Source organism: Haplochromis burtoni, unplaced genomic scaffold (assembly GCF_018398535.1).
Source record: "Haplochromis burtoni strain Fernald_Lab_line unplaced genomic scaffold, NCSU_Asbu1 Contig_27, whole genome shotgun sequence".
Lineage (NCBI taxonomy): Eukaryota > Metazoa > Chordata > Actinopteri > Cichliformes > Cichlidae > Haplochromis > Haplochromis burtoni.
This window is the reverse complement of record NW_024582388.1, coordinates 2,601,717-2,629,275: the sequence shown is the minus strand read 5'-3', so window position 1 is coordinate 2,629,275 and position 27,559 is coordinate 2,601,717. Positions and strand designations below refer to the sequence as shown.

Genomic DNA, 27,559 nt, shown 5'->3' with positions numbered 1-27,559 from the left:
TTCGAAAATTTTATGTTGGTAGATAAAAAGATCTCACATCTCCAGTTTTGTACATCATCATGTCTTTATTCGAGTGTAAACAAACTCCGAAAAGAGCATCAGCCAGGTTCTTGATTATTGGCGTTAACATGATTAATTTGTTTTGCAGTCGTGGGTAAAACACAGTCACTCCACTGCAAAAAAGGGTCCTTTAAACAAGTCATCTTGCACCGTCTTCGATTATCTCATTTCTTTTTGTTTCCAACAGTCTTAAAAATTAATGCACCGACCATAACTTTAAACAGGCAGATCGTTCTTTAAAAGAAAGAAAAAACAAACAGAAATAAAACAAAAACAACAACAAATGCCCTCGGAGCAAGAAAATGAAATCACCTTCCTCCACACCCCACGTCGTTCACAATAAATAAGACTGTAAAACTGTAAAAAGCTGAAATGTTAAGTTGATCCTAGTTTGCAGTGCGTATAATAAATAACATGATGCATCCATATTGACCTCAGTTCAGTCTAGCAGGGTAACTTTATCTCTTCATTCTTGCTGTATGCAGTGTTTCTTACTTCCGGCTAAGGTGCTGAGTGTGTGTGTGTGTGTGTGTGTGTGTGTGTGTGTGTAAGAGTAAGAGAGAGAGGAATGCCATCGCTCAGGAATGTGATTCAGTGTTGTTTTGTTGGTATGTTAATAGTTATGTTTTGAACACGAACGTGTGTCCAGAGGCTCATTAGGTTAGTAGTTGATCACAAAAAAAAAAACAAAAAAAACGTAAAAATCATTAAATATGTAACAATTCAAGGAGCTGCAAAAATAACCCTCTCAAACAGAACAATTAAAAGTTGAGCAGCGATCACAGCAGTAGTGTTAAGCTCAGAGTGCAACAGAATCCGTTTAATCACTTCCATCATACAACAAATATATTTACAATCAAAAAACAAAACATAAATCATTAAAGAATTATTACCGCATTCAGATTCAGAACCACAGACGAGTTACGGACTGACTAGCACTGTGTGAGAATGTATTCATAGTGTGTGTTTGTGTTACTAACCTATTCTGACCTTTCCACGTAACATCTCCCGCTGGCCTTAATGTGGAAACTTCACCAGTAGCAGCCTCCGTCTTCAGTGACCAAAAAAGCGACGTGTGTACTGTTAAGTGATCCTGAACTGTCCCAAAACACAAAAAGAGCAAAGCGACGTGGTTTTTTTAATGTTGAAATAAGGTGACTTATGTGAAACTTGATGCATTTGGATGCAGATCTTGAAGTGGTAAGGGTTTCTACCCTCAGCTGTGAAACTCTCATGTCCTGTATTTTTGCAGAATAAGCCCAGATTTCAGTACTTAAAAAAAAAACAAAAAACAAACATCCTGTCCCTGTGGTTCAACAACTAAACACACGTCTAAAAGAAACTCCACATATACTCTGAGGGTTTTGCAGATGCAACAAGGCAGATATCAGTATTCTAAAAGTCAGTACCCATTTGTGGTTTATTTGTTTTGGTATTCTGTACTTCAGAGAGCCACGCTGTACAAAATGCACCATGAGCAAACCGCACGCAGGTATCTTTTGGAAACGGGAATAAGTGGGGAGGAAGGATTCTGTCGAGCTCTGCTGTTAATGTTATTTTGACTGCAGAGAAGTTGGTGCAAACCTGTTGGCTGGATTTTGGCTCCAAGAAAAAAGAAGCTTTCAAATGCGGTTACATTCTTGTCGGACCACAACTTTCACGCGTGTCACTTCTTTCCCGGCTGAAAAAAACAAACCGGTGTGGAGGAAATCTGTCTCCAGGTCTGGCTTTGAAGACGGAGGCTGGTTTGCCTTTGACAAACTGCTTTCTGAGCTGGTGCAACTCTAAAAGAGCATCCTGCTTTTGTTGTGTGATGGTATGCATTAATGTGGCTGTGTATGTATGTTTGTGTGTGTGCGTGCGTGCGTGCGTGCGTACGTGCGAGTGTTGAATCCTTCTATCACACCTCCTTTTAAGGCTTTCAAGCTGCTTTGGATCAAAGTCAGTCCCAGGGGATAATTCAGCATAAACACAGAGTTCAGAAACATCATAGCCTACCTTCACACGCTGCTGAATTCAATTTTTCAGACACTTTTCAACACCTACTTGATCTTTTAGATTCACAAAAGGAGGCTGATGTCCCTCCAGCCGCCTATCTTCTTACTGGCATCAATTTCTTAGCTTCATCTGACTTTTGTTTTTCAGTTTAAAAGGAAATGTTAAATGCTGAAATACTCAACCTAATGACAAATTAGGATTAGAAAGGGCAAGTACCCCCCGCCACCCAAAAAACTAAAGGCGGCCCGATAATCACATCTAAGACTTAACTTTAAGCCCTCGTCTTAGAAGTTGCAAGTGCAGCAGATGCGCCGCAGACGAAAAACAGCGCAGGGGTAAAGAGGAAAAGAAACTGTGTTTTTAAAAAAAAAAAAATGTTAAAATGAGCCCCACACTGGCCACGAGATTAGAACAGATAAACAGTACATTAGGCTATACGCGTCATCATAATTACCGATAGATATATATAGCAGTCGCAGCCGCCACCATCCAGTTCTGGAAACACGTTGGACTAAAAGGGAAAGGGACAGGAGGAGGAGAACTGTTTCTTTCTGTAGTAGGGATTTAAATAAATATCGTGTTTTGTTTCGTTTTTCTTCATTAAAGCCAACTTTCCTCCGGCCAGGCGGTTTGGAAAGAGAGATACGGCAGATGATGGAGAGGTGTTGGTGGTGGTGGGGCTTTATGTGAAGTTCTGCAGGGGCTGGCTGACCCTCATGCAGGCCCAGTAGAAGGCCCGAGCCAGGGTGACGAGAACCAGGAGCAGCAGCACGGCCCACGAGGCGTAGATTCCCTTGTAGGTCTGAGCCTTCACCCACGTTCCAGCCTGCAGAGAAACAACAAGCAGAGGGAGCATTCAGGCATCCATCTGCTCCCCACAAAGCCCTTTCAAGAGGGACATGTAAGCAGTGGCAGAGCCAGGCATTTTTTATAAGGCTGGAGAAGCTTGTTTATTTATTTAGTTTTTTAGGTGGAAAATGCAGGTATGACGGCCATGCAGAAGAACAAAAGGATGAGAAGAAGCCAATTTTATATAAATCCTAAAATAAAAACAAAAACATGTGGAACAGTCACTCCTATTATTATTGGTGATTAAACACAAAAGATATTTATAATGCACTGTTAAAATGTGTCCATGTGGGAACAAGTGTGGCTCCACAACAAAAAAGTCCTGCTAAAAAAACTGAAGTTACTGACTGTAACTCCAGTTCTGGGATTACGTGCGACCCAGATGGAATTTTGGATGGCCAGAAAACGCCGATCAACCTAAATGTAAGGGAACGAAGGAGCCTAGGCTGCAGGTACGTTTGAATAGGTTTCCTGCATTTATCCTCAGATCAGTTTTGTTGCTGTAATCTGCACAAGTATGAAGTAATCTCCGCCACGACTTTGCAGAGATTATCATGTCCAATAATCCTTACATAAATCTGCCAATAGGTTGATGAAAAACAACAACAACAACAAAACAAATCCCTCAAAAGCAAGTCATACTGAAGAAGACACTTGGATGAGTGATGTAATGTTTCACAGAAATGCTCCATCTACATAAACACAATCGCCTTCCTGAGATTTCCTTTCTGCTCTGTGTTTATACACCACTGTGTTTAATCATCAGCAATTATTATTATTATTGGCTCTTGGGTTGTTGTTTTTTTACTTACTAATATTGTAGTATTTTTATCTTCCAATATAAAGCACTTTGGTAGGACTGTTATTTTGAATCGATGGTATAAAAACGAAACTACACCAAAAACAAGATTACTCCTTTAAATCAATAACATTTATTTAACCTTAAGAAATGTCTTTAAAAGTGGATTTTCTTGAACTCTGAGTATAAATCAAACAAAAAGCAAAAACAAAAATACCTACGTTTTAAAAGTCTCTCGAGTTATGCCTGAATTATGATCCTGCATTAAACTGCATCGCAGTCCGGTTTAACAGGTCTTTTTCATACTATATTCATTAGCACAAGGAAGCTGCTTTCAAATAAAATATAATGGGCCTGTAACTGATAATTATGATAATGGAATAGATAGTAGTCTGTCAGTGTAGACATGTGCCACTTTTCTTGTTTCCATAGCTCTGAAAATGTGTGCACACATCACAGTCTGTTCTCAAGCTTCCTCGCTACCCTGCGTTTCCATAAAAGCAGCTGCTCAAGATTTACTGTCTGTAAGACCAAGATAGACAGCTTTAGTTTTACTCGTGATGGCAGAGTGATGCAGACACACCAGTGGACAAGGACAAATGTAAACAAGCAGGTCGCCCACTGCAGCGAGTACTCAGCAAAGTAGTATAGACTGGGCTTTAGATTAGGTTAGACTGTGTAGTCTGTCTTGCGAGGGAAACCGCCATTCAACAAGGGAAGATGAAGAGAAGAGGGTGACTTTACAGATGTGTAAAGAAAAGAACTGCGCTGGATTTATAAACTAAGAAAAATATCATACATTTAAATGAAATTTCAAGGCAGCCCAAACTAAAACGATCAGATTTTCAGCTTTTAAACTGACTTGGCAGCAACACAATTTCTCCTCTCAAGGACAGAAAAACAAAGACCAGTTAACATTTAGCCCCATATCCACACTTAGTGATTAATTCACCAGCACCACACTAATGCAGTGACAGGTTTTTTTCCCACAATTTTTCAAGCAGAAGCTAATATTCAATACGTAGGAGTGACTGAGAGATAAGAGAGAAAACAGCTTTGCCATCAAGTATTAAGTGTGCAGCTGCTCAGAAGAAAATTATTTAATGAAGATGGCAAAAGTGACTTTGAGAAAACCCACAGGGATTTTCTGGGAGTACAGAAATATAAATTCCCTTTTCAAAGTCAAAACACTCAAGCAAAATTCACATGGGTATTAAAAGAAGCAGGAAAAGAAAAAGGATTTAGAGGCGTTTCTGTTGTCAAGAATATCTAAACTTAATATTACCATCTATAATACACTATTATGCTTCCAAATGTTCAAGGCCAGAAGCAGAAATCCAAAAAAGCTTGATAAAAATAGAAATCATGAGGTAATCTTAACAGTTGAAGCAGGCCAAAAGACATCAATATGCTTTCAAGCTTCATCTTTCTTCTTCTATAAACGATGTGTGAACGTTTAATCATTCATGTCGTTCTCAAGGGGGTTTTTACAGTTTAACAGGCAACTCTCAAGACAAAATCCAGGATGTCAAAGCCGTCACAGAGTTGAATCTTAACTTCTTTTTTCCCTTTAACTATTCTGTTTAAAACTCATAATTAAAATTCAGCCTGGAAAGTCAGCTTGATCGGTTACTTGTCTCTGGTTCTTGCTGTTAAAAGGTTATTGACGCAAAACACCCCTAAAGATTAAACTGTCAAAACTTGCTGCTCATGCACCACTCATATAATTAAAAACACCTTTTCATAAAACACAACCTCATTCCACGTCGTGACATTTATTGCCACAACACCAGCATTACGCAATGCTTTCAATGCAGCACATTTAATGTTTGGATTACGGTTCTTAAAGCTGCCAGGCATGCAACCCTCTTATGCTCAGCCTCTTTTGATGCTCATCTTGCGCCCTCTGCTGTTCAGAAAGCAGAATGTCCTGACCATTTAGCCCTTCTGTGCATCACTGTTAGACTTTTACATCCCTCATTTACTCTAGACTCTCTAAAACAGCTGTTATCTCCTTTATTATTCTGATAATATTCCACTGCAGCATCTATTTACAATCACTTAAATGCAGGCAACAACAGAAATTCTAAAAAGCACCGTGAGCTCTGATGGATTTTTGCACACGTCAAACTGAGAGAACAAGAAGCGACGAGGCAAAGCAGGAGATCAGAACTCAGCACAAATGTTCTGTTTTGTTATTCTGTGGGTGTTGAAGGCAGCGTCGCAGCCTGACACAGCTTACAGTTAAAGCAGGTTGTGTTTGTGCTTTTTCTCAATGACAAATAGAGGCCTGTCACACCGTGTCTGCAGAGCAGCCGCGAGGCGCCAACCTTCCATGTTAAACAAGCGACGACAAAAGAAAAGATAGCAATCATGTTGCTTCTCCCTGCTACCTTTGTTTTATCTATAATTGTGGACTTTTCGCTTCATAAAACAAAACAGGAAGGACATGAGAACCATTTTCTAAAAAGATAAATGCCCGGCAGACAGCTATTCATAATCTCTTTTTTAATACTGAACAACAGCTCCTTGACTCATGTGGGTGTCAGACTGGCGTTGGGCGGCGTGTGCTCACCATCAATCCGGCGGTTGAAATGCTGAATAGCAAGCAGAGTAGAAAACACCACAAGCTCCGCCTCCGTGGATACCTCTGACCAATTGAAGACCTGTAGAGGAGAGATAGAAATTAATATTGCTTATTTAAATGCAGCAAAAAACCCTGCAGGTTTATGTATTTTTCTGTTCAGACTCATAGTGTGAGAAGTTCAGCCATTAACTATATCAAGTGCTTCCTGTCTTTTCCTTACTCATAACTGCTGTCCTCTTTATTTTAATATCTCCAGTTTTTCCCAAGGAACTCCAGTAATTTGCATGACCCTTAAACTTATTAGGAATAATATCTGCATCAGTACCGTTTTGTGTTTATCTAAAACTACCCAAGTTGCCACAATGTCCAGCCTCTCAGTAAAACTCTACATACACTACCCACAGAGTGCATACAATTTTACTTAGAATACAATTGCACTTAAGCCCTCCTTACTGTGAAGGAACAGGGGAAAAAAGACTTTTAAAACACACCAAATAAATGGTAGTTAGAGCCACATGTGCCACATGAAACAGGGAGTTTCAGACCTCGATGAAGTAACAAAGATATTCACCGATTCCAGCTTTTTATAAACAAAATGTTAGAAACACAAACAACGCCTCTTTCCTGCCATATTGAATTAGGAAGGTAGGACAGTGAAATTAATTTTCCATCTCTGAGCTGGCCAAATAACACCAGGCTGTCTGTGCAGCTGGCTGCGTGACCAGTGTGCAGAGATACTACAGTAATATTCAATATTACTTAACTCACACATCACTGACCTCCCTTTGAGTTTATTTACTTAAGAAAATGCACTTTTGTGAAAACATGCAGATGTTCAAACCTCATGTTGGCAGGTTTGTACAACTAGTGTGTTCACCCTCACAAATAGACTGCATGCAGTACACTACAAGTACCCAGATTATGCAAAATGTAGAACACTTGTCACCCTCCATGGCTGCCATCGTGCCCAAGCGGCAGACGGGGAGGGGCCACTGCATAATTTTCAGCCAGTACGTTGGCATTAAAATTACATGTGTTTGCTGTTTATGTGTGTTAAAATTTTCCTCAGTATTAAAGGATTTAGTATTGGGCGTGTGGACAGTGCCTCAACAAGTTATGAATGCATGCAAACTGTGGCTGCTAGAGCAACAACCTTGAATCATTTGCCATGTTTGGTTTGAGACAACGCTGCTACCTTTGTCACATTCAGGTTTTCCAGTCAGGTTCAACAGCGTGACAGCAGCGTGAACAATATCACCCCGAAACTGGAGCAGCTAAATATAATTCAGCCATCATTAACTGTGTGTGTTGGTTTTTTGGGTTTGTTTTTTTCCACCAGAATATTTCCTTTTGTGTCATGTTAAAATACATTATAAAAACAATTACAATAACTACTTTTGGTAGCTTAATTTTAGTTTGCATTTCTATATTCTTCATTTTTAACCTGCAGAAACGCACCTGTCCAGACTGAATGCAGGTTCTGTAGATGCTTTTGTGTTGACAAATGACAGTCTTGTGACTAAATCTGTTCACAAAAACTGCACCTGCACACCTGTGCACTGCAAGACAGCTGACATACTGGCACGTCTCTTCAGTACCAGAACAAAAGGCAGCTATTTGCTTTGTATATCCGTTCTGATTATTCAGTTTATCTTTTTTTTAAACGTATAATCAATAACATGTATTTAACCGCATCCTATATTATTTCAAATTTATCATGCAATTGCAATAGATACTAGAATCCTGCATCCATTTCTCACCACGTTAAGAAGCTCATGCAGACAGTGATGCAGTAATCTGTAACCTGAGGTACTAAACATATATGGACATACAATGTGACAGATCAGAAGCCTCATGACATTTAACACTAATTGAGGTCTGTGAGGAAACGGGAAGTAAGAGATTTAATTAAAGTGTCCCTGAAGTCACTGCTTATTACCTTTTTGTTACTGTGTCTGAGTAAAACCTTACAGCTTAATGCCAAACGGTGTAAAAGCAAAAATTGCGTACGGTGAGAGGAGAGTGGTGTAATGGATGATTTGCTTATAGCTACTTACACTTTCCTGCAGTGTGGGCACCTGGCCAGCGTCCGATCTGTGAACTCTGTCCACTGAAATTACAAAGAGAAAGATGTGAGCTTCGGCTTCAGCTAAAAACGTTTGCCAACTTAGCAGTTATGGTGGCGACACACTTACACTCACATTAATTCTCTTTTTGACCTCTAACAGACAAACTAGTGATTCTGCTTCTGTTAGGTTTATAATGAAACAGGCACAAAAGTTTGCCTTTGACTTCACTCAGAAAAATAAAAATAAATGTAGCACCAGGTAAAAATTAAATAAGTATAGCTGTGCAGCAGATTGATAAGCAAATGTGAGCAGGTGTTGGAGAGAAGTCCTACACAGTTTGTTTATAAAGTGCTAACAGCAGATAGATTTGTTTTTTTCCCCCCATCCATTTGGGCTGGTCAGAAGATTTTTATCATCAGGATGGGATACTGAAGGGAGTGAGAAAGTGTAAAGGGCCTGCAACTGAAACACTGCAGTAAAATAACACTCTTCCAAATAATCAGAATTCAAATACAATGATGTCTTCCAATGACTATCAGCATAAATTATCCAGATGAAAACACGATGTTTCTGCATTCTTTTTGTGGCCGACATTTTTTGTCTTTTCTTTAGCGCGTCTCTCCAAACTCAGTCTGAGGTGAGTTTATCCAGGATGACAGGAAGAACGACTTTGATTAAAATCAGAAATAAATTTTTTCTTTAAAGTTAAAAGAAGGCATTGTGTTTTATCAGGACCTCAATACTATATCGCTGCTATAATTGACCAGCCCCAGGGTAACTTTCTTTTTGTTTTTTAAATAAATGTTGAGTTTTCCTGGCTCAAAATTGGCTTTTGGCACACACAGGTGAGTCAAAGTCAGTTTTAATTGACTTTACAGAGGTCTGACCATTTGACATTTTACCAAAATTTTAAGCTTGAGTAATGAAACCCTCCTTCTACAGAAAAAAAAAAAGTTTTTATACAAAGCATAAAAAACATGCAAATGTAATGTAAATGAAGAGGACTTTCTTTCTTCTGACAGGAACATTTGTCGTTAACGTCTCTCAATCATATGGATATCAGCTGCAAGGAGCAAAGAACTCCTCGTCTCTCTTCAAGTCACATCAATCATAAACACCACATAAGGCTCTGCTGGGGTGTGAAGAGCTCAGATATATGTTAATGTAACGTCATGTTAATATATCGATAGTGCTTGGACAAAACAAAATGCTCCTGATGTAACAGTGCACCCAGCTCATTTAAAGTAAAAATGAGCTTTACCTGACAATGTAATGTGGGAATTTGACACTTGAATTCAACAAACGTGTGATGTTTCAAAAGGAAAGTTAACATGTTAAATAATGAAAAAATAATCAGGATTATAATTTTTGCTACAATCGTGCTCCTCTACATGCAGCTTAATTGTCTTTAAAGTCCTGCAATTTCCTTCTTGCAGAGAAATATGTAACTTTCAGTCACATAAAGTAATAAATGAGAACATAAAAATTAGGCTTGGTTCATAAATCATTGCTTTAATTCCAATAACATGTTAAATCAGGGCTAGACAACTTTCTTTTTCTTCCCCCCCACAGGGAGGTACAATGATAAAGTGCGAGAAGGACCACTATTTATGTTAAACTTGATGAATTTTGGTAGGCAGAAAAAAAGGCCCTTTTTTCTAAAACCAAGAATTTCCTATTACAAAGACATGAAACATCATCTCCTCCTTTAGGCTGCTCCCCCTAGCGTATGATCTGCCACTTAAGATACTGCACAATCCCAATATTCTACAGAACATATTAAACATTTAAGCTGAGAAATTATATTATTTCACAAAAGTTTTTGCTCTTTCTAAACTCAATGGTAGCAACTTGTCTCAGAAAAGTTGGGTCGGGGCAACAAAAGCCTGGAAAAGTAAGTGGTACTACAAGGAAACAGCTGGAGGAACATTTTGTTACTAATCAGGTTAATTGGCAACAAGTCAGTAACATGATTAGGTATAAAAGGAGCATTAGAGGGGCAGTTTCTCAAAAGCCAAGGTGGTTAGAGGTTCAGTAATCTATGGGAAAAAAAATACCTCTAAAACTTGTGGAAAAATTTCAGTCAATGTCAAATTGTGAAGACTTTGAATATCTCATCACCTGAAGTGCATAAAACCATCAGAGTTTCATCAGAAATCTCTGTGTGCAAGAGACAAGGCTGAAAATCAATACTGAACGTCTATGATCTTCTGGCCCTCGGGCATGATTCTGTCACGGAACTCCCTGCATGGGCTCGGGAACACCTCAAGGAATCATCGTCTGTGAAGACAGTTCACTGTGCCATCCACTAATGCAGGTTAAAGCTCCATCATGCAAAGAAGCTGTATGAGAACATGATCCAGAAACACCACCAGCTTCTCTGGACCAACGCTCATTTAAAATGAACTGAGGCAAAGTGGAAAACTGTTGTGTGGTCACACGAATCAAAGTTTTTAAGTGTTTATGAAAAACATGGATGTGAGATCCTGGACTAAAGAGCAGAGGAACCATGTGGCTTTTTATCAGCACTGTTTCCTAAAGCCAGCATTTCTGATGACACGGGGATGCATCAGTTCTTACACATCTGGAAAGACATGTATATGTATTTACAGGTGTTAGAAGACGAGGGAATCCTACCCAGCAGAAAATACGGATGGACCTGTCACAACAGTTTGACACGTGTTGCTGTCATCAAATTCAAAATGACCTTATTATGTTCTTGAAATGGTACATTTCCTCAGTTTAAACATGTTCTATTGTGACTAGAACATTGATTCATGTGAAATTTGTTTGCTCCCAAGTAATTCACTTTAACACCCATTAACCAAATACTTCCTGTTAATTTTTTTTCCCTTTAGTAGTTTCCCTTTAATGTCTAGGGCCAGACTCATATGGTTCACAGGCTAAATGTGGCTATTGAGCCCTTTGTTGCCCATGTGTGCAATAGATTATTTTGATATAAGGTAATATTTTGCTTTTTATGTCAGGTACAAGTTATGAAGTAGTCTTGAAGGCCTTTTTTTTTCTTTTTTCTAAATACACCTACTGATATTCAATCCAAATATCCAAATTCTTGGCAGCAGGTGCTGCTTGCTACACAAAAGCAAAATAAGAAAAATTGTTCTCTCTCACGACACAGACAGTTACTTTCTTCCCAACGTTGGGCCGTGATACATTTGTAAACCCTGCAGGGCAGAATTCACTGTGTGCATGCTGTACATTATTCTTGTCTTGAAAGAAACACTGAGAACATTATCACCAGGATCTGCAACAAAAGATTAACTGGAACGCCACCCAGGGCACAGATCTGAACTTTTTGTTCAGCCGCCCTGTCTTTAAGCATGTAGGAAAGGTCCAGCTGAATGCTAAACGCCCAGCACCATCCATCTCACCTCGGAGGTGGGTATAGTCAGAGAAATCGAGAACGGCGGTGTATTCTATTCTTCTCCTTCTCCCAGTATACCCACCTCCTCTCATCCACCATATATCTAAACCATCCTTACCTGTCCCACTGATTGTTAAAAGAGCAGCAAGAAGAATTTCCCTTCCTCTCTTTAGCAGAAAATGACCATAATATATCAGCAGAGAGCTGATAGGGTTATTGATCTGTACCAATAATTCAACATATACTTGGCGTAGTGCTTTTTGGATGTTCAATAATTCACTCACTACAGTACATTTCACAACAAAAACCTTGCAGGGCTACTCAAACCGTTACAGGTTTGTAGCTTTGGCTGCAGACGATAAAAGCGTCACCCGAAAGACAGTGTTTTATTCAGCTGTTCTGCATAGTAACACATCCCTTCTGCAAAAATGTGTTTTAGTGGCTGTGGACCTTCCTTAGTGACAGGACTTTCATTGGTCATCTACAGTATTTTTAAGAAAAATACAGTAAATAGAGGTTATGACTTTAGCACAGTTAATAACACCATGCAGAAATATTACATTGATACTATGAATGAATGAATATTCTGAGTTACAGGCCCAATTTACTCTGCCAACTAAAATGAGTATCTCATAATATTGATGCTCAGAGTTGGTAATAAAAAAATTATCTTTTTGTCAGACTTGGAGTGGGAGTAAAATTGATTTGATTGCAGTTTTTAGTAGAGATTAAATATATTTTTCAGCCTTAAATTTAAATTTCAGCACTCCCCTCTGAACCTTGAGCTCCTGTAACTGTAAAAATACTCCGAGTATTAAGTAAAATTTTGCATGATTTTGTTAGATATGCTAAAGTTATTGCACAAAAAAAACAAAAAACAAACTCAAACAGCTGAATCTGAGGGGAAACTTTTTTTTAAGATTCAGCTGATTTAATATGGAATATTAACCACACAAATTGTACTGATGTTTCAACTCCTACACGCTGCTTCAGAGGTTAATATTTATAATCAATAGATATATTTTTAAAGGGGATCTGGTGTGCTTATTTCTAGTTCCATAGTTATATATTAGTGGACTCTCCAGATTAAATATGCATGACTAATAGTACAAAATAATCTTTTGTTTCTCTAACAATGTCTGAAACAAGCTGTTCCTCTCCCTTTTCCTTGCAAACAGAAGGTTGAAGGTGGAGCGAAGAGCTCAGGATAGCAGAGCCAACAGCAGAAAAAAACGGTCTGAAACTGAATATTCAGAGGAGTCTGAAGACTGATCTGTTGACTTGTACAAACCCTGACGTCATTATTTAAAACTATGATCAGCCGCCACTGTAATATAAGCCTGGAATTAAGAAAAGCAAAACATGTTTCTTTTAACTATAGCAAATATTAATGACACCCTAATAATTTGATTTTAGGAATTACACATCTTAAAACCCACAGCACTGTATGCACACAGCAGATGAACAGAAAACCCAACAAAAATCTATTGATTAGTTTTTGGGACTTGAACCATTACCTCACCAAACTGCCAGGTTATGGTCTCTCTGAACTGCTTCGTAAGATGTATTGTTGTTCCAAATGGCTACACAGGAAGATGAAGTCAAAGGCTGGCCATCACAGCGAAGGGAAAGGCGTGATATCTTTTTAAAAACAGTGATAAGGGTGTCAGCTTCAGGGAGACACTGACAGGGCTGTATTGAGTTGTACGTATTAAATGTGCCACAAATAAAAATAATGAAAAAAGGAAAAGTAGAAAGAGGAATACACTGCTGTTTAGAGATAAGAGGAAAGCATGTGTGTGGTGGGGGTATGACAGTATCTGACCAAGTGACACAGAGTTCAGACAGACCATAAATCCTGCTTAAGTGTGTCACGCGAGGACACCTTGGAGAGCATGGCCAGTTCGATTCACTGACTCTATAATTTTCACAGCTGAGCTCAGACTGATCTCGCATGTACTGGTTTTATATTTCTTTGCACAAAGGATTAGATTTCCCTTTCAATCCTAATCCAAACTACTTATTGAAATAGTAGTATAACATTTTAAGAAATTAGTGAGGTTTAGTTAAAGAAGAAAAGATCAAGCCCTTCTCAAAAAGGAGTCATCTTGGCACCAACTTCAGGCTGTTATTTTGTGGTAATACAACTATATATTACTGGACATCTTACTGGACACTAAGGAGTGCCAATACATCTTTCTCTGGCACGTATACTAGAGACTCGAACAAAATTCAGGATAATTCATGTCATCTTTCATATAGAAAACCCAAATAAAAACCTGTAACTACAGAAATCTACCACTGCACAGCTGAAGGTGAACCTCTACTGAGCTTAGGCGCCAGTAAAAGAAGACTGTGTTCCTTTAATGTTTCTAATATAAGTGTGCCTTCATACATAGATGTGCTTTCATATACATCTATGTATGAAGGCACACTGTGGTTTTACAGGTGGTTAAACCTCTTCTAAGGTTGGACCTGTGACATAGATTAACCTTGTCTATTTAGTCAAGCTCTCCATTGAATTAAAATAAAGGTCTAAGCTTAATTCAGGTCTTGAAGATACTGGGAGATGGGCATCGTTACCTTGAACCTTAAGTCAACTTAAATAAGCCTAATCCACAGCTGATTCAGCATTATACCTGACAGACACGTTTGAACCCACCATCATTTAAATCAGTAATTCTCAAACATTTTCTGGCATACACCATTTAAGGAGGTTTATTCCCACATCCCAGAGATTTTTAAATCAAAAAAAATGAAAAATTATTCAAGTTGACTTTTAAACCCTACCCATATATTAATTCGATTCTGCTTTACTTCCCTAATAGTTTGAGAACCACTGCTTTAATCTAAATGAGCAAATTCCCCAAAACCTTGAAGGCAGAGCTTTTTATGATTCGAAATCCTGTGGTTATTTCCCCTAAAGCTTCTCATTTATTCTAATTAAATAGATGTTTTTTAAAAAAGCAAAGAGCTGGTACCAGGAAGGTGTTGCTGCAGTGTCCACAGGAGACGCGGGCTCCAGCTGGCTGGGGATCAGGACTGGCTGGACCAGGGTGAACCGGGCCCAGATTTATTATCCTCTTACTGGAAGGAGACAGACAGACACACAACGTCAGCATTCGCACCAGAAGTGACTCGAGATATTATTCAGTGCAAGTGCTAGCTAATAATGCAAGCTGATGCTGGGAGCAGTCGTCTCAAGGGCTGACTGCAGCCTCATGAAATTCATCAGCATTCACTCCTCTCATTACTACACACACTGCTTTCCTACAATCAGCTTTCTCACATGGCTACAGTAGCTCAGAATCACTGATCAGGCCGCGGGGCTGAGATGTGTCTGGTTTAGTCAGCATGTCTGGTTTGAATGCAAAATAGTAATACTGGAGGTAAACTCCTAAAAGTAATTTACTGCAGGAAAAGTGGCCAAAGAGGAATGTGCATACACAACATATTTTATTACTACTTGAGGTTAATGGATGTCTTTTGCTAAACTGTAATACAATAAACTATGACATATGAACAGTTCATTCAGTACAATTCAGTTTTGTTTGTTTATTATTCACAACCTTAATAATATAATATTAGAAACTCCAACAATCGAACAACTCCTACAAGGGAGCACTTGGCAACAGCGGGAAGGAAAAACTCCCTTTTAATAGGATGAAACTTCCAAGACTCAAGGAGGGGCAGCAATCCACTGCATCCGATTGGGTAGTGAGAGAAAAAGTGCCAAGAAAGGCAGGACAAATGGCAAACTACAGCAGAGAGGGCCAGAGTTTAATAATTGTTCATGATTACATATAGCAGTGATATAAACACACTACTGTGAAAAGAGATCCGCTCAATCTATCATAGGAAGACCCCCAGCAGCCTAACTAAGGGAGGATTCAGGGTCCAGTCCTAACTATAAGCTTTATCAAAAAGGAAAGTTTTAAGCCTAATCTTAACAGTAGAGAAAGTCTCTGTCTCCCAAACAGAAAACTGGGAGTTGTTTCCATAGTAGAGGGGAATGATAACTGAAGGCTCTGCCTCACATTCTACTTTTGAAAACTATAAGAGCCACAAGTAAGCCTGCAGTCTGAGAGCGAAGTGCTCCATTAGGATAATATGCAACAATGAGGTCTTTAGGATAAGATGGGGACTGAATACTTAAGATTGTGTATGTGAGGAGAAGAATTTTAGATTCTGGATTTAACAGGGAGCCAAACAGAATATGGTGGAAATAACAATCGCAAAATATTAATGTCAAATTGTGTTGTTTCTCCTGCCAATACATTTACATTTTGTATGCCATTGTTAAATATGCAACATATTCTCATTCTGATGAGGTCAGGTAATATATTTACTCGTTGTTTAAAATGTATACAACAATGTCAAATGAAATTAATGGCTATAGAATTACTGATGTCAGAAATATTTGTCTTCAGCTGCATTCACACGCCAGATAATGCAAGCCTTTTTATCCCTGAGCCTCACTTCATGATCTGCATTTACAACGACACATTAACTCTGAGTTTCACATCTTTATGACAACACATTTTGTAACAGTCAGTTGATGCTTGTTTACATAGCAGCATAAATCTAAAAATTAAAAAAAAAAAAAAAACATCTAAAAAATGTTGCTCTTGCACATTTTATGCCTTGGGCATAAACAAAAATCTTTTCTGTTACAAATTACACATGGCAGCTGCAGCATGATGTTGAGACGACATGCCAAAGCTGTGCATCTCCAGTGACTGACATCAGCCATCTGCTTCTTACTATAACAGTCCCATACTATGAAAAAAGTCCCCTCTTTATGTGTTTAGGTAATTTCCTGTCAAGAGAGAACCAACTGGATCTGAACTTTCAGCAACCTTTAAAAAGAAAAGAAATATAAAAGACATATCCCAAAAGTTACATTTTCATAAAACTAACTTTTCCAGTTAACTTTGCCCTTCTTTGTTCTGAAGAGGCTGCTGTGCTCATTATGCCCTCTGAGATTATAATATGAAGGAATTTGCTAAGTGTTCATTTGGTTGGTAGCTGCTCCGCAGGAATTCGGTGCATAATTAAAAGCAGATAGATGCTGAATGAATATTGTGATTTTTTTTTCTTTGCTGCGAGGTTCAGAATAACAATTAAATCTCAACATAACCCCCACATCTCCAAATACACATTTAAGAAAAAAAAAATACACATAATGCATCCACTGTATCATCCACACAGACACACCTCTCATAATACTAATGACATGCAGAAGTGAAACTCACGATGCAGTTGTTCTAATTAGGCTGTTATTTCCTCATCCGGCTGGCTGAGCACTGCATGTAAACTGTGCTGGGAGCATAGCCTTAATTGAGGGACTGCTGCTCCCATTGCACCTTGTTTCCTCTGCTTCACTTCTCTCTCGCAGAGAGATGCAGTGTTATTGCAGTCTCACAGTGGCGTGCGCACACACACACACACATTCACAGACATACACAAATAACTTCTCACCAATATGGTCGGGGACAGGCAATCCTCTGGGAAGTGACTTTGCAGATGAGCAGACAGTTGCAGGGGCATCGCACGTACTTCTTTCCTGCTGGGGCATTCTTAATGGGCTGCAGAGGGAGACAGAAACACACAGGAGGGAGAGATAAGACCGCAGAACAACACATTCGAATAGGAATAGATAACAAGCCAATTATTCATGATGGACGAGAATTAACCAATACTACACGAGGGAGAGGAGTATGCCAGGAGATATTGGCGTGAGTGTACAGAAGCTGCAGGTTAAGGAAGATAGTTGTGATTTATTATGGGAAACTGTTTAAAAGACTATTAAAGAGTGCAGTCAACAGACAACTAACCAAATGAACATCTATGGGAGATTTTGGACTGATGTTTAAAGCCTTGTCCACATATAAAAACAATTCAGGGTCCATCGCTTTGTACCTGGTTGTAAGTGGACATAGATGGCGGTGACTGTCATAGTAAAACTACTATACAGGTGGTGTAATAATCACATTTGAATTTCAATTACAATTTCAGCTTCTGCTGACAACTAAAACAAGATAAAGTTTTGCAATAATGGAGTTTGTTTTTGCTTGTGCCTCTCCATAAATGTTTAAATTCACTCTCTGCCAGACTGTGGCAGGTCTAGTTACGCTCAAGCTTATTTATTTAAAGCTATTCAGTAAGAAAAAAATAATTATTATTATTTTTTAATTTTTAAGGTTTAAAAAGTCTATATTTTTACCCCCCAAGCATGTAATCGTGTCAAATAACCACAATCTTTTTTGGGTGTTGTTGTTGTTCATCCATCTCTACAGTCTTGTACAACCTATAGAATATTTCTCAATGAATCAAGAAGTGCTAAAGTCCGTGCTGAAATCAGTTAACAGTGTTAAGGATGCACTGATATATTGGCTGACCATTAGCATCATCAGGCTTTAAGCTTGGATGACAACCACTGGCCAACAATGAAAGTGGGCAGTGTTTATTTGTTGTGTAAGGGCCAAAAGCACAAGCTATATAAACGATATTACTCAATTTCGATTCAGTTTTATTAATATCGCGCCAAACCACAACTTCTTTTAGCAACCTGAAGAGTTGCCCCCTGGTGGTCTGGTAAAAGAAGGCAGGCATAACATATTTCCCATTTACATTCACTTCATGTTCCTAGACGCCACATCATTTCCATACTTTAAACAGTCTATGGATATTCTGATAATAACAAAAGCAAAATCAACAGCTTTTCCAGTCAAGTTATTACTTGTAAGCAGGGAGGTGGGTTGCAACTAATTTTTTCTGTTTCGTTTTTACCAGCCCAATGGTATGATGTAATGCACTTCTATTGCCAGATGGTGGTGCTAAAGTACCTAGAAGAACAAAAATGAACTGATATAATGCCTTTCTACTCCATTTAGCACTTAAAGCTAACTAGTCACCCAATCACACACGCACATATTCATAGAATGCTTTCTATCAATCTCACACACAAACATACCCACACACACTCCAATGGCTGTACTAGGGATCATTCGAAGTTCAGCATGCCCAAGGACACTTCAACATGCAGAGTGGAGGACTCAGAGATCGATCGACCTGTTCCAGTTGGTAGATGACCAACTCTACCCCGTAAGCCAAAGCTGTGGGGAAAGGATGCTAATAATAATAAAGCGCATGTGGCGCAGTGAGATTAGGGACCGATTATTTTTTGAAGTCGTCAAATATCGGAGCGCAGCACACCATGACCCCATGTGCTGCTGCGTACACAGCAAATTAAAAAATAAAAATAAAACAGAATGCATGAAATGATTTTTGGTGGCTGTGGCGGGGCGTGGTCGGCGGTGCCGCTGCAGGGGAGGTGGACGCACCTGCAGGGCATCTGCCAGGTTAAAAGTGTGCTGGGTCCACTGTCGTTGTTGTTGTGTATGTTAGGCTGGCAGCTATAAAGCTGCAGCTGTGTTGTAACAGCAACTGAGTGATAAGTGTGAATAAAGATGCTGAAAAGCATGTTTGTGGAAATGTCATCGTCGGATCTGCCATGGTCCTCTCACAGTGGCCTTCATGTCTGCTCAAACAGCAATGTTTCATCAATTTCATAGCACACACTTGGAAAAAATAAAAATAAAACAGGGTCACTGCTTAACAGATGGGCAGCAGCCTGCTCAGCCTCCTAGTACTGAAGCCCAAGATGGTAAGTTTCAAAATAAGAGCAAGAGGGCTGTCAACTCGTCACTTGGGAGGAATAAAATAAATAAATAAACAAATAAAAACAGAAAAATTCTAAAATGAGTTGCCAAATATATTTATTCAGCGATTAATATGCATAGGCAACCTGCCCAAGTGATGTTGGAAACACCACAATATTACACAACATCACCCAGAATGAAATAACATCCCGCGTGTCCATCGTGCTGCGTTCTCGCCACAGCGTCATTAAACCCCGGCTAACCAGATCAGAGTGTTCCTTGTTCGTTTCCAGATCCATTATCAATTCCGCTTACAATGCCCGGAGGAATGAAGTTCTTTTCTCCACTCAAGTGAAAACTAATATTAGGAGTGATCATTACACAGTGGATTAGCCAATTTTGTACAATTTTAAAGTTGCCGTGGTAAAATGATATTTCAGTCTTAATATTTATTTCCTACAAAAAAAAAAAAAAAAAAAACGTAATTAAATTCTCACTGTTACAATGATCCGTTTCGGTATAAGAGATTAAAAAAGGGTGAAGTTCGTGTTCCAGTTTAACTGTGTAATATTACAGTCGCAGAGGTTTCTATCATTCAGCCCATAAGATAATCTATCAGTTAAGCAAAAATAATGAGCAGTTACAGGAAATTAACCTTGACCACAGTCTAAATATTGTCTTCGGTGAGACAACAACTCATCCAACGCTGCATGTGACAACTCCATATATAATCATTTCTTCCGCTCTATGAGCTATATCGCTGCTCCCAAGAGACTGCATCATGATTATAACCATTAACTGCGATAATAAACATTTTTTTTAATGCAAATCTGAGGCTGTAAAATAACAATTAATACTGCTTACTTGCAATTAATGTTCCTGATTGCCATCCCACGCCTGCTGTCAAATTAAAACAGGAATGAGCAAAATTGCACATCAAAATCTTACTAATTCATGAGTCTAATTAAGGATAATAAACATCCCGCAAATTACACATATTTACTTAAAACAAATAACCGCTGTCTGACATCATCCTCTGCATATCTTTTGGATTTGAGCCAACCCCTGATGTATGTAATAAAGCACGTTTGCACTCTCAGATCGACATCAGTGTAAATGTTTTGCATGTTTCATGAGGTGGTGGAAAACAGGATATCCTCACACCTCTGACATATTTCTGCATATCTGCATATGTCGCCTCCATCTGTAAATTCCTCATTATGCCCATTGGTACATCTGGACACACTTCATATTTCTTCTTCCATGCGCACACAGATTTGCATGGCTAGTGAAGCACACTTGTGGAGCCCCATCAACCTGTGAATCTGGCAGCGATAACTGTACAAATTACACACGGTGTTACCATCAGCACGACTGTCAAATTGACCCAATCATTGGGATCTTCTTCCACGGTCAAACCCGCGAGTTAAACTTGTTAATTAAAGTTGCAGCTGAGCATCTGTTTACTGCACACCTGACCAATCTTTAGCTGGTGGTAGCAAATGAAGAACTTCACTATATTATTGCCAAATTATTTGCGATACCTGTGTAATTACAACATTAGAATAATTAGACCGGCTTCTAAACAATGTCAAGCTTCGTTTAGAGCTATTAGTATTGTTTGCTGAGCCTTTCACAATGTTTGATTGTGTACCTCACCTCTATTTTCCCATCAGCATTCACTCCAAACAAGGCTGGAAACTAGAGCTCAACTACTATGGGTCATTTGAGGCCTCTGATGATTGCTGGAAGTAAAAATGATTGAGATTCATCAGCCATACTCTTCGTGTTTATACATTTTAGAGATGTTCCCGGCAACTAATTTACCAATTGTTTATTTTTGTAAAAAGTAATCACCTAGAATCTTACAGCCAAGTGTGTGTATTTAATAGCCATTTGTAGTCAGATTGTTCAATAATCATGCTGTTTAATTGACAGGTGTCTATATAACAGCATACAACACACAATATCAGATTAGCTAGCAGAGTTTGGTTAATATTAAAGGCGCCACATGCATGCATTAAATAAGAGAGTGAAAAGGCAATCTGTGTGGGCTTGTGGGGGAGGGTATCATAAGATTTTAAAACCAACAGGTAACTGCTATTGTGCACGATTAAAATAAGAATAATTACTTTAACCAACTAAATATCTGCTGATGACCAGCTAGGGCAGCAACTGTTAAACGACTAGTTGTGCATCTCTATAATACACACGCATACACATGTAGAAGGTTAAGTGATGAGGTTGCTGTTAATCAACACTCCAGCAATGCAATTCCCAAGCCAGTTTCCAACTTGTCATTAAGACACCACTAAAATCTGCTGTGAGCAAACGAAGGTGACCAGGTGTCTTCCAGCATTTTTAATTGTTGTCCCACCATTCCATATACTGGGACTACGTCAAACATTTTTGAGTTTTTCTTATTTACTAAAGTCAACAATGAAGAGCAGACATTTACTCTAAAGCCTGCCTTTCATCCAAAGCGGTCCTCATGGGTCAAGGGCAGCTTTTGTTACTTATGCTATGCTCAACAGGGAAAATTTTATGTCAAGAGAATATGATGCAATGGACCACAAATAAAGGGAAATGCAAAAGTAAAGAGTGGAAAAATTACTTGAAGAGGATGAAGCTAGTAAAAAGCTTTTCCTATGTTTCTGCCTCTACATTACAAAAACATTGTGGTTTAAAAAAATGATATCCCAGTCTATGCAGTCCTACTGAAGTTCAGTTATGATTAGCAGAGGGAACAGCAGCTGAAATAACAGTTAAAACTTTTAAAAGTTATTGTACATAACTAGAGAGAGAGCTGTGAACGTTTTATTTATCATTAATCCCTCTATAATCTGTCCGTTTTTATTTTTAGCAACAGTATTGGTAATATGTATTATAAACAGTGGTGTTGCAATGCGCTCTGCTAAACAAACTGTAATGAAACCACTTATGATCAACTCCAAACCTCTTTTTTTGCCCCTTACATTCAGTTTAAAAGTTTGTCATACAGGATAACATATACACTGATAGCAATAGACTGATCGGCCGTCTAGGCAATTATTATCCCAATGGGCTCTATAATAATAATAATAATAATGGATTGGATTTATATAGCGCTTTTCAAGGCACCCAAAGCGCTTTACAATACCACTATTCATTCACTCTCACATTCATACACTGGTGGAGGCAGCTACAGTTGTAGCCACAGCTGCCCTGGGGCAGACTGACAGAAGCGAGGCTGCCATATCGCGCCATCGGCCCCTCTGGCCAACACCAGTAGGCGGTAGGGTAAAGTGTCTTGCCCAAGGACACAACGACCAGGACAGAGAGCCCAAGGATCGAACCGGCAACCTTCCGGTTACAGATGCGATTCCCAACCCCCTGAGCCACGGTCGCCCCGGTCTATGAGACACTGGGCCTGCTGTGGAGGCCCACATGAATAAGTGGAACTCAATTCAATGTCAATTTTATTTATTTATTTATTTTTTAAATGGATGCGGCCCTGCTCTACTGGAACTAAGTGCTAATCAATAAATTATTTCTAATAATTTGCTAAATTTATGAGTATTAGAGACATATATCCTATAAACACCTATTGGATTGCTAATGTGAAACTGTACAAATCTGCAAGCAAGTCTCATCATGATTTGATTTTTCTTATTTCTTTTATTTTTGCCCCTTCATCTCCACAGTCATTTAGCCTTTGACCTAGAAATCAATCTCACTGTGTCATCCCGGATGACTCAATTCCTAACATGCAACTGCAGGACATAGAAGAAAGAAGAGGAGGCTTGACATAGGTAGCTATAACTGAAGATGTAGAGCTATATCGCATGCCAAAGTATATTTAACTTGCAATATATTAAACAGCTGTGACACACAACTTGAATAGCAGGGGTTACTTTCTGGTATTTCTGTTATTCACCAATGTTGTATGTGAAAAATAAACAAAGATAAGTGAAACATTTACATTCTTGTCATTGTGCAATGACTTATTTGACAGCTGAGATGACACATTTAAAACAAAAAACATAAAAATATGCATAGCGGATTTCAGCTGAGTCATGTGATACTTAGCTGAATTCCCTCTAAAATAACATTTTGAAAGTGAGGATGTCACACGTTGTTTAAATGCTTTTTGCCTGACTTGCCCCTTCCTCCCCTCCTCGTATCGGACATCTTTCTCTGAGAGGCACCAAAGGAACCACTATACCCACTACATTGGTCACCTTGCATGCCACCAGTGGCTTAATAACAGTCACATCCATTTATGCTCATCATTATAGTACAGGTACCTGTTGCATTATTCACCTGAACAACAGGTGTTGCCACTCAGACAACACCTCCACATCAGTGCTGGTACAAGAGCAGAAATTCCAGTGTTTGGGGTTTTTTCTGTGAATCTGACATTGCCATTTTATCATTAAAACGGCAATGTCATATGTTGCCGTTCGCCAGACACCGGACAGCAGGTATAATGGGGCCCTAACACTTGAAGAGAGGAAGCGAGGAGAGAAATGAGTTCAAATGAGATTGCACTCTCCTGCCCAAAACAATCAAATTAAGTTTAGGACAAACTAGTTTGCACCAGATGAGCCCTGGAAAAGCAACTGTGTTTTCAAACCCTGAGACTACTCAGCTGATTTCCTGCAAATCTAACTTGACGCGTGGCGATTGGGAAACAAAAAAAAAAAAAAAAAAATTATGATGTAATTTATAAATGTTTAATGGTGTGTGATTGCTATGCACAGTAGGCTGAAAAGTGTTTCATTACAGTATTTTCACAAGGATTATAGGAACCATTAGTGACCTCACAGCAAACTCTGGGGATTATCCAGAGTAATGAGGATGTTGATTCTGAAAAAAAAAATGCTTTTAAATTTTTTGATGGCTCTGAGCAAAAAAGGGGAAGATTACATCCACCTTATATTAACATAAAGGGTGACAACACCAAATTTGGCGATGTGGTCACAACACATGTTTTGTAATTGTAGCTGGGCAGTATATCGCTTTATTTTAAAGACCGCAACATTATTTACATTTTGTCTTGCCCTATCTATCTATCTATCTATCTATCTATCTATACACATATATACATACACATATATACATACATACACATATATACATACATACACACACATATATACACATGTGTGTGTTAGTCTGTACATTAAATGCATGGAACATATTGATAGGTTACCTATATTAAATGTATATAAACATACTTCTGACAGAAACATAAACTATTTATAACACTAACAGTTTACAAACTTATACAGCTGAACAGCATTCTGGGTAATGTTAGCCAGCCAGGTAGCATAACAGTCTATTAACAGCTGGGAGGAGCTCTGTTAATATATTCAAGACTGATGGAGGATGAAGGACTGTGTTTACAGTATTTCAGTTTAAAAAGTTAAAATATGAATTTTGGCTTGATTTCTGAACCTGATTGTTTCTGTGCTGGATTTTCACTCAGGGTACGGCTCAAACAGCCTCCAGACATATCTATAGTCATGTGATTCTAGGATCTCATGTTACTAAAGACTAGCAGGGGTTATTCCTGGAGACATAAATAATAACTCTAAATGGAGATTCCTTCACAGCTCTTCTGTAGAAACATTAATGCTAAAGACCCATTTGCTGATTTTGTTTAGAAACAGCTGAAAAAATAAAGCGGGATTACTGCTCTCATGCCCCTCTGAAACTCTCTTTGGCCTTGCAGTAGTGGTGCATGAGTCTTTTGGGTGTCACGTGGGCTTAAATGCTAACCGTTTACATCTCACAAGATATGGATATAGGAATGTTTGACTAGTGAAGGTCGGAACTGTCACAACTGTGTTATAACAAATGAACTGAAAAGCAGAACAGACACCCTGCTGAAGACTGGCATTATATCCCTGTGTTGTACATTTAACGTTTGTTAACAGAGCTTAAGAGCGGATTATTTACCGTTTTGGTCGTGTGGTTTCATTTTAATTATGTTTTCTTTCTTTTTAAGTGTTTTATACTTTATATACTCCTGGAGGAGAATGGGCCACTGTAAGCGTATATAAAGGCTCAGTTACACCAATATATTAATAATACTACAACTACAACTTCTAATAATACTGAGATGTACTATTGAACCACTATAATCTTAAAAATACCACAAAACAAAAATTTTGCTCATACCTTCCCTACATCACACATTGGTTTGCGCATTAACATACTGGAGGCTCTGGTGTGAAGGTGCTCAGTACCTAAAGATACTGCACACACAGTAGCTCCTTGTAAGTCACAAGGTATTTATGCCCTACTCATAATACTCAAAACGTTTTTCTAATTTTACAAAATGAACCTCACGTTATACTAAATAAGACGTGTTCTTTTCTATGTTCTTCTGTTGTCCTAAATCTTTTTTATATGTGTTAAAACTGTTTATACTAACAATTCAATTACAAACAGCTAGATGCTGGGCTAGTACAGGAACAGTTGTAATTTGTGCTAAAAAAACAAACAAACAAAAAACATAAAACAAACAAAACAAAATACAATCCCTCATTTTCAGATCCAAAAATGGGGGGAAAAAAGCCAACTTAATTCATGTTGAAATTGTTTGATTCATACTGGGGTTCACCTTCTTCCATCTGGACAAAGGTCTATGGTCACAAAATGTAAAACAAATATCTTTGTTTCTGCAGCCATCATTCAGATCAACAAATTGTATCTTCTATTCCTTTGAGCTGACATAATGTAACCTGAAGTAGCCAACGGGCTTTACACCTGGGTCTACAGATTCCTCTGGAAACCAACCTACCGTAGCTTCATTGCAAACCCCACACTTCACCACGTGCTGGTGAATCTTGCCCTCCACAGAGATGAGGCTCTGACACACCCTGCAGCTGATAACAGGGGCACTGCCACTCTCTGGTGAGGTGAGAGGGGAATAGGGCGGAGGGTCCTCCCCTAGGAGCACCGATGGCTGCGTGGGACTGGGGAATGGAGGGAAACCTGAAGGCAAGGGGAAAAATACAACAGTAGTAAGGACTAGTGAAGGGACACAGTCATAAGAGTTGTGCAGTGAGCTGGAAAAAGCCTCAATTCCCATGACAAATACTCTGTTATGATAAACAAGATAATAAGATTTGGTCTGGAGTTCAGCAGAAAGGAGCTTTAGAAGAAAAACACTCCTGGAATGCTGAGCGGGCTGAGCTTTAACAAATGAGGCTGGGTATTTGTGAAAGACATTTGTGAAAGGTATTTGTGAAAGCCATTTACTCACAGTGTGTGAGTAAATGGCTCAGTTCCATCTAGAAGTCATATGCAGCATGCAGCTTTACTTTTACTGCAAGCAGCCCATGTTTCTCAGTTGATCTATTCAGGCACATTTGTCCCTTTCTAGGTGAACGATCATTGGTCGTCGCTTTCCTTTGCAGAATCCCTCGGCAGCCTCCATAATGGCTTTCTCACATGTCAATCAAATCAGGTGTTTCTCGTATGCTAGCTAGCTCAGAGAAACAGTTATCTAGCTTGTGAAGAAAATGGGCTCTCTTAAACTGCCAAATTATATGCACTAATTTGTGTTAAACCCGTAAATGAAATATAATTTGATAATAACGTTACCGAGCTGCATGACTGAGGCTTTGCGGATGGTTTGCCGGTGCTAAGCAGCGCTAGCTGTCAAGCTAGGTTAGCCAGTGAACACAGCGTTGATTCCCTCCTGTGCTTTCTTCCATTATTTTAAAACTATCGGTTTTATTCAAACAGTAAATGCTTTGTAGCTTTGTAGCTTTACACCACATACTGACCAAACACAATCACACTAGGGTGACCCCTTCTTGTTGTGATGGCTGAGCTAGAAGAAGAGGCTAATAAAAGCTAAGCTAACTGAGGGTGGAGGAGAGAGCACCATGGATACTCACTCGGTGGTTTGTTGGGCACACCGTACGGTCCCGCACCGGGGGACAACCCGCCGTTACCGCTGCCGAGAGCACCATCGCCCAGATCTGATAATAACGGGGACCTCTCGCCGTCCGCCATACCGAGAGCGAGGCGTGGGGATTAGGGGGGGAGAAAGCGGAGAGAGATTGCAGACCGATACGGTGTTGTATTGTTGTGTCGGAAATGCAGGCGTCACATGATCACACCACCACCACTACGACCGCTGCTGCGGTA

At 39.1% G+C, this 27,559-nt stretch overlaps 1 protein-coding gene across 1 annotated transcript; it reads right to left on the bottom strand.

The window, feature by feature from the left end:
• Positions 1-45: 45 nt before the first annotated feature.
• On the bottom strand, positions 46-27,559 carry pip4p1a (phosphatidylinositol-4,5-bisphosphate 4-phosphatase 1a). Its single transcript, XM_005918069.3, has 7 exons — positions 27,307-27,559; positions 26,202-26,395; positions 17,229-17,335; positions 14,729-14,834; positions 8,351-8,403; positions 6,282-6,372; positions 46-2,884 (listed from the first exon to the last, which is right to left on the bottom strand). The coding sequence occupies exons 1-7, from the start codon at positions 27,422-27,424 to the stop codon at positions 2,741-2,743; spliced, it is 813 nt and encodes a 270-aa protein (XP_005918131.1). The 5' UTR covers positions 27,425-27,559; the 3' UTR covers positions 46-2,740.

What these genes read in the sequence shown, in the direction of transcription:
- pip4p1a (XM_005918069.3), bottom strand. Translation starts at nt 27,424, where the DNA reads ATGGCGGACGGCGAGAGGTCCCCGTTATTATCAGATCTGGGCGATGGT. An exon ending in GGGTTTGCAATGAAGCTACG is followed by an intron (nt 17,336 to 26,201) that starts GTAGGTTGGTTT and finishes CTCCCTCTGCAG; the next exon opens with CCCATTAAGAATGCCCCAGC. An exon ending in TTTCAACCGCCGGATTGATG is followed by an intron (nt 2,885 to 6,281) that starts GTGAGCACACGC and finishes GTTTCTCTGCAG; the next exon opens with GCTGGAACGTGGGTGAAGGC.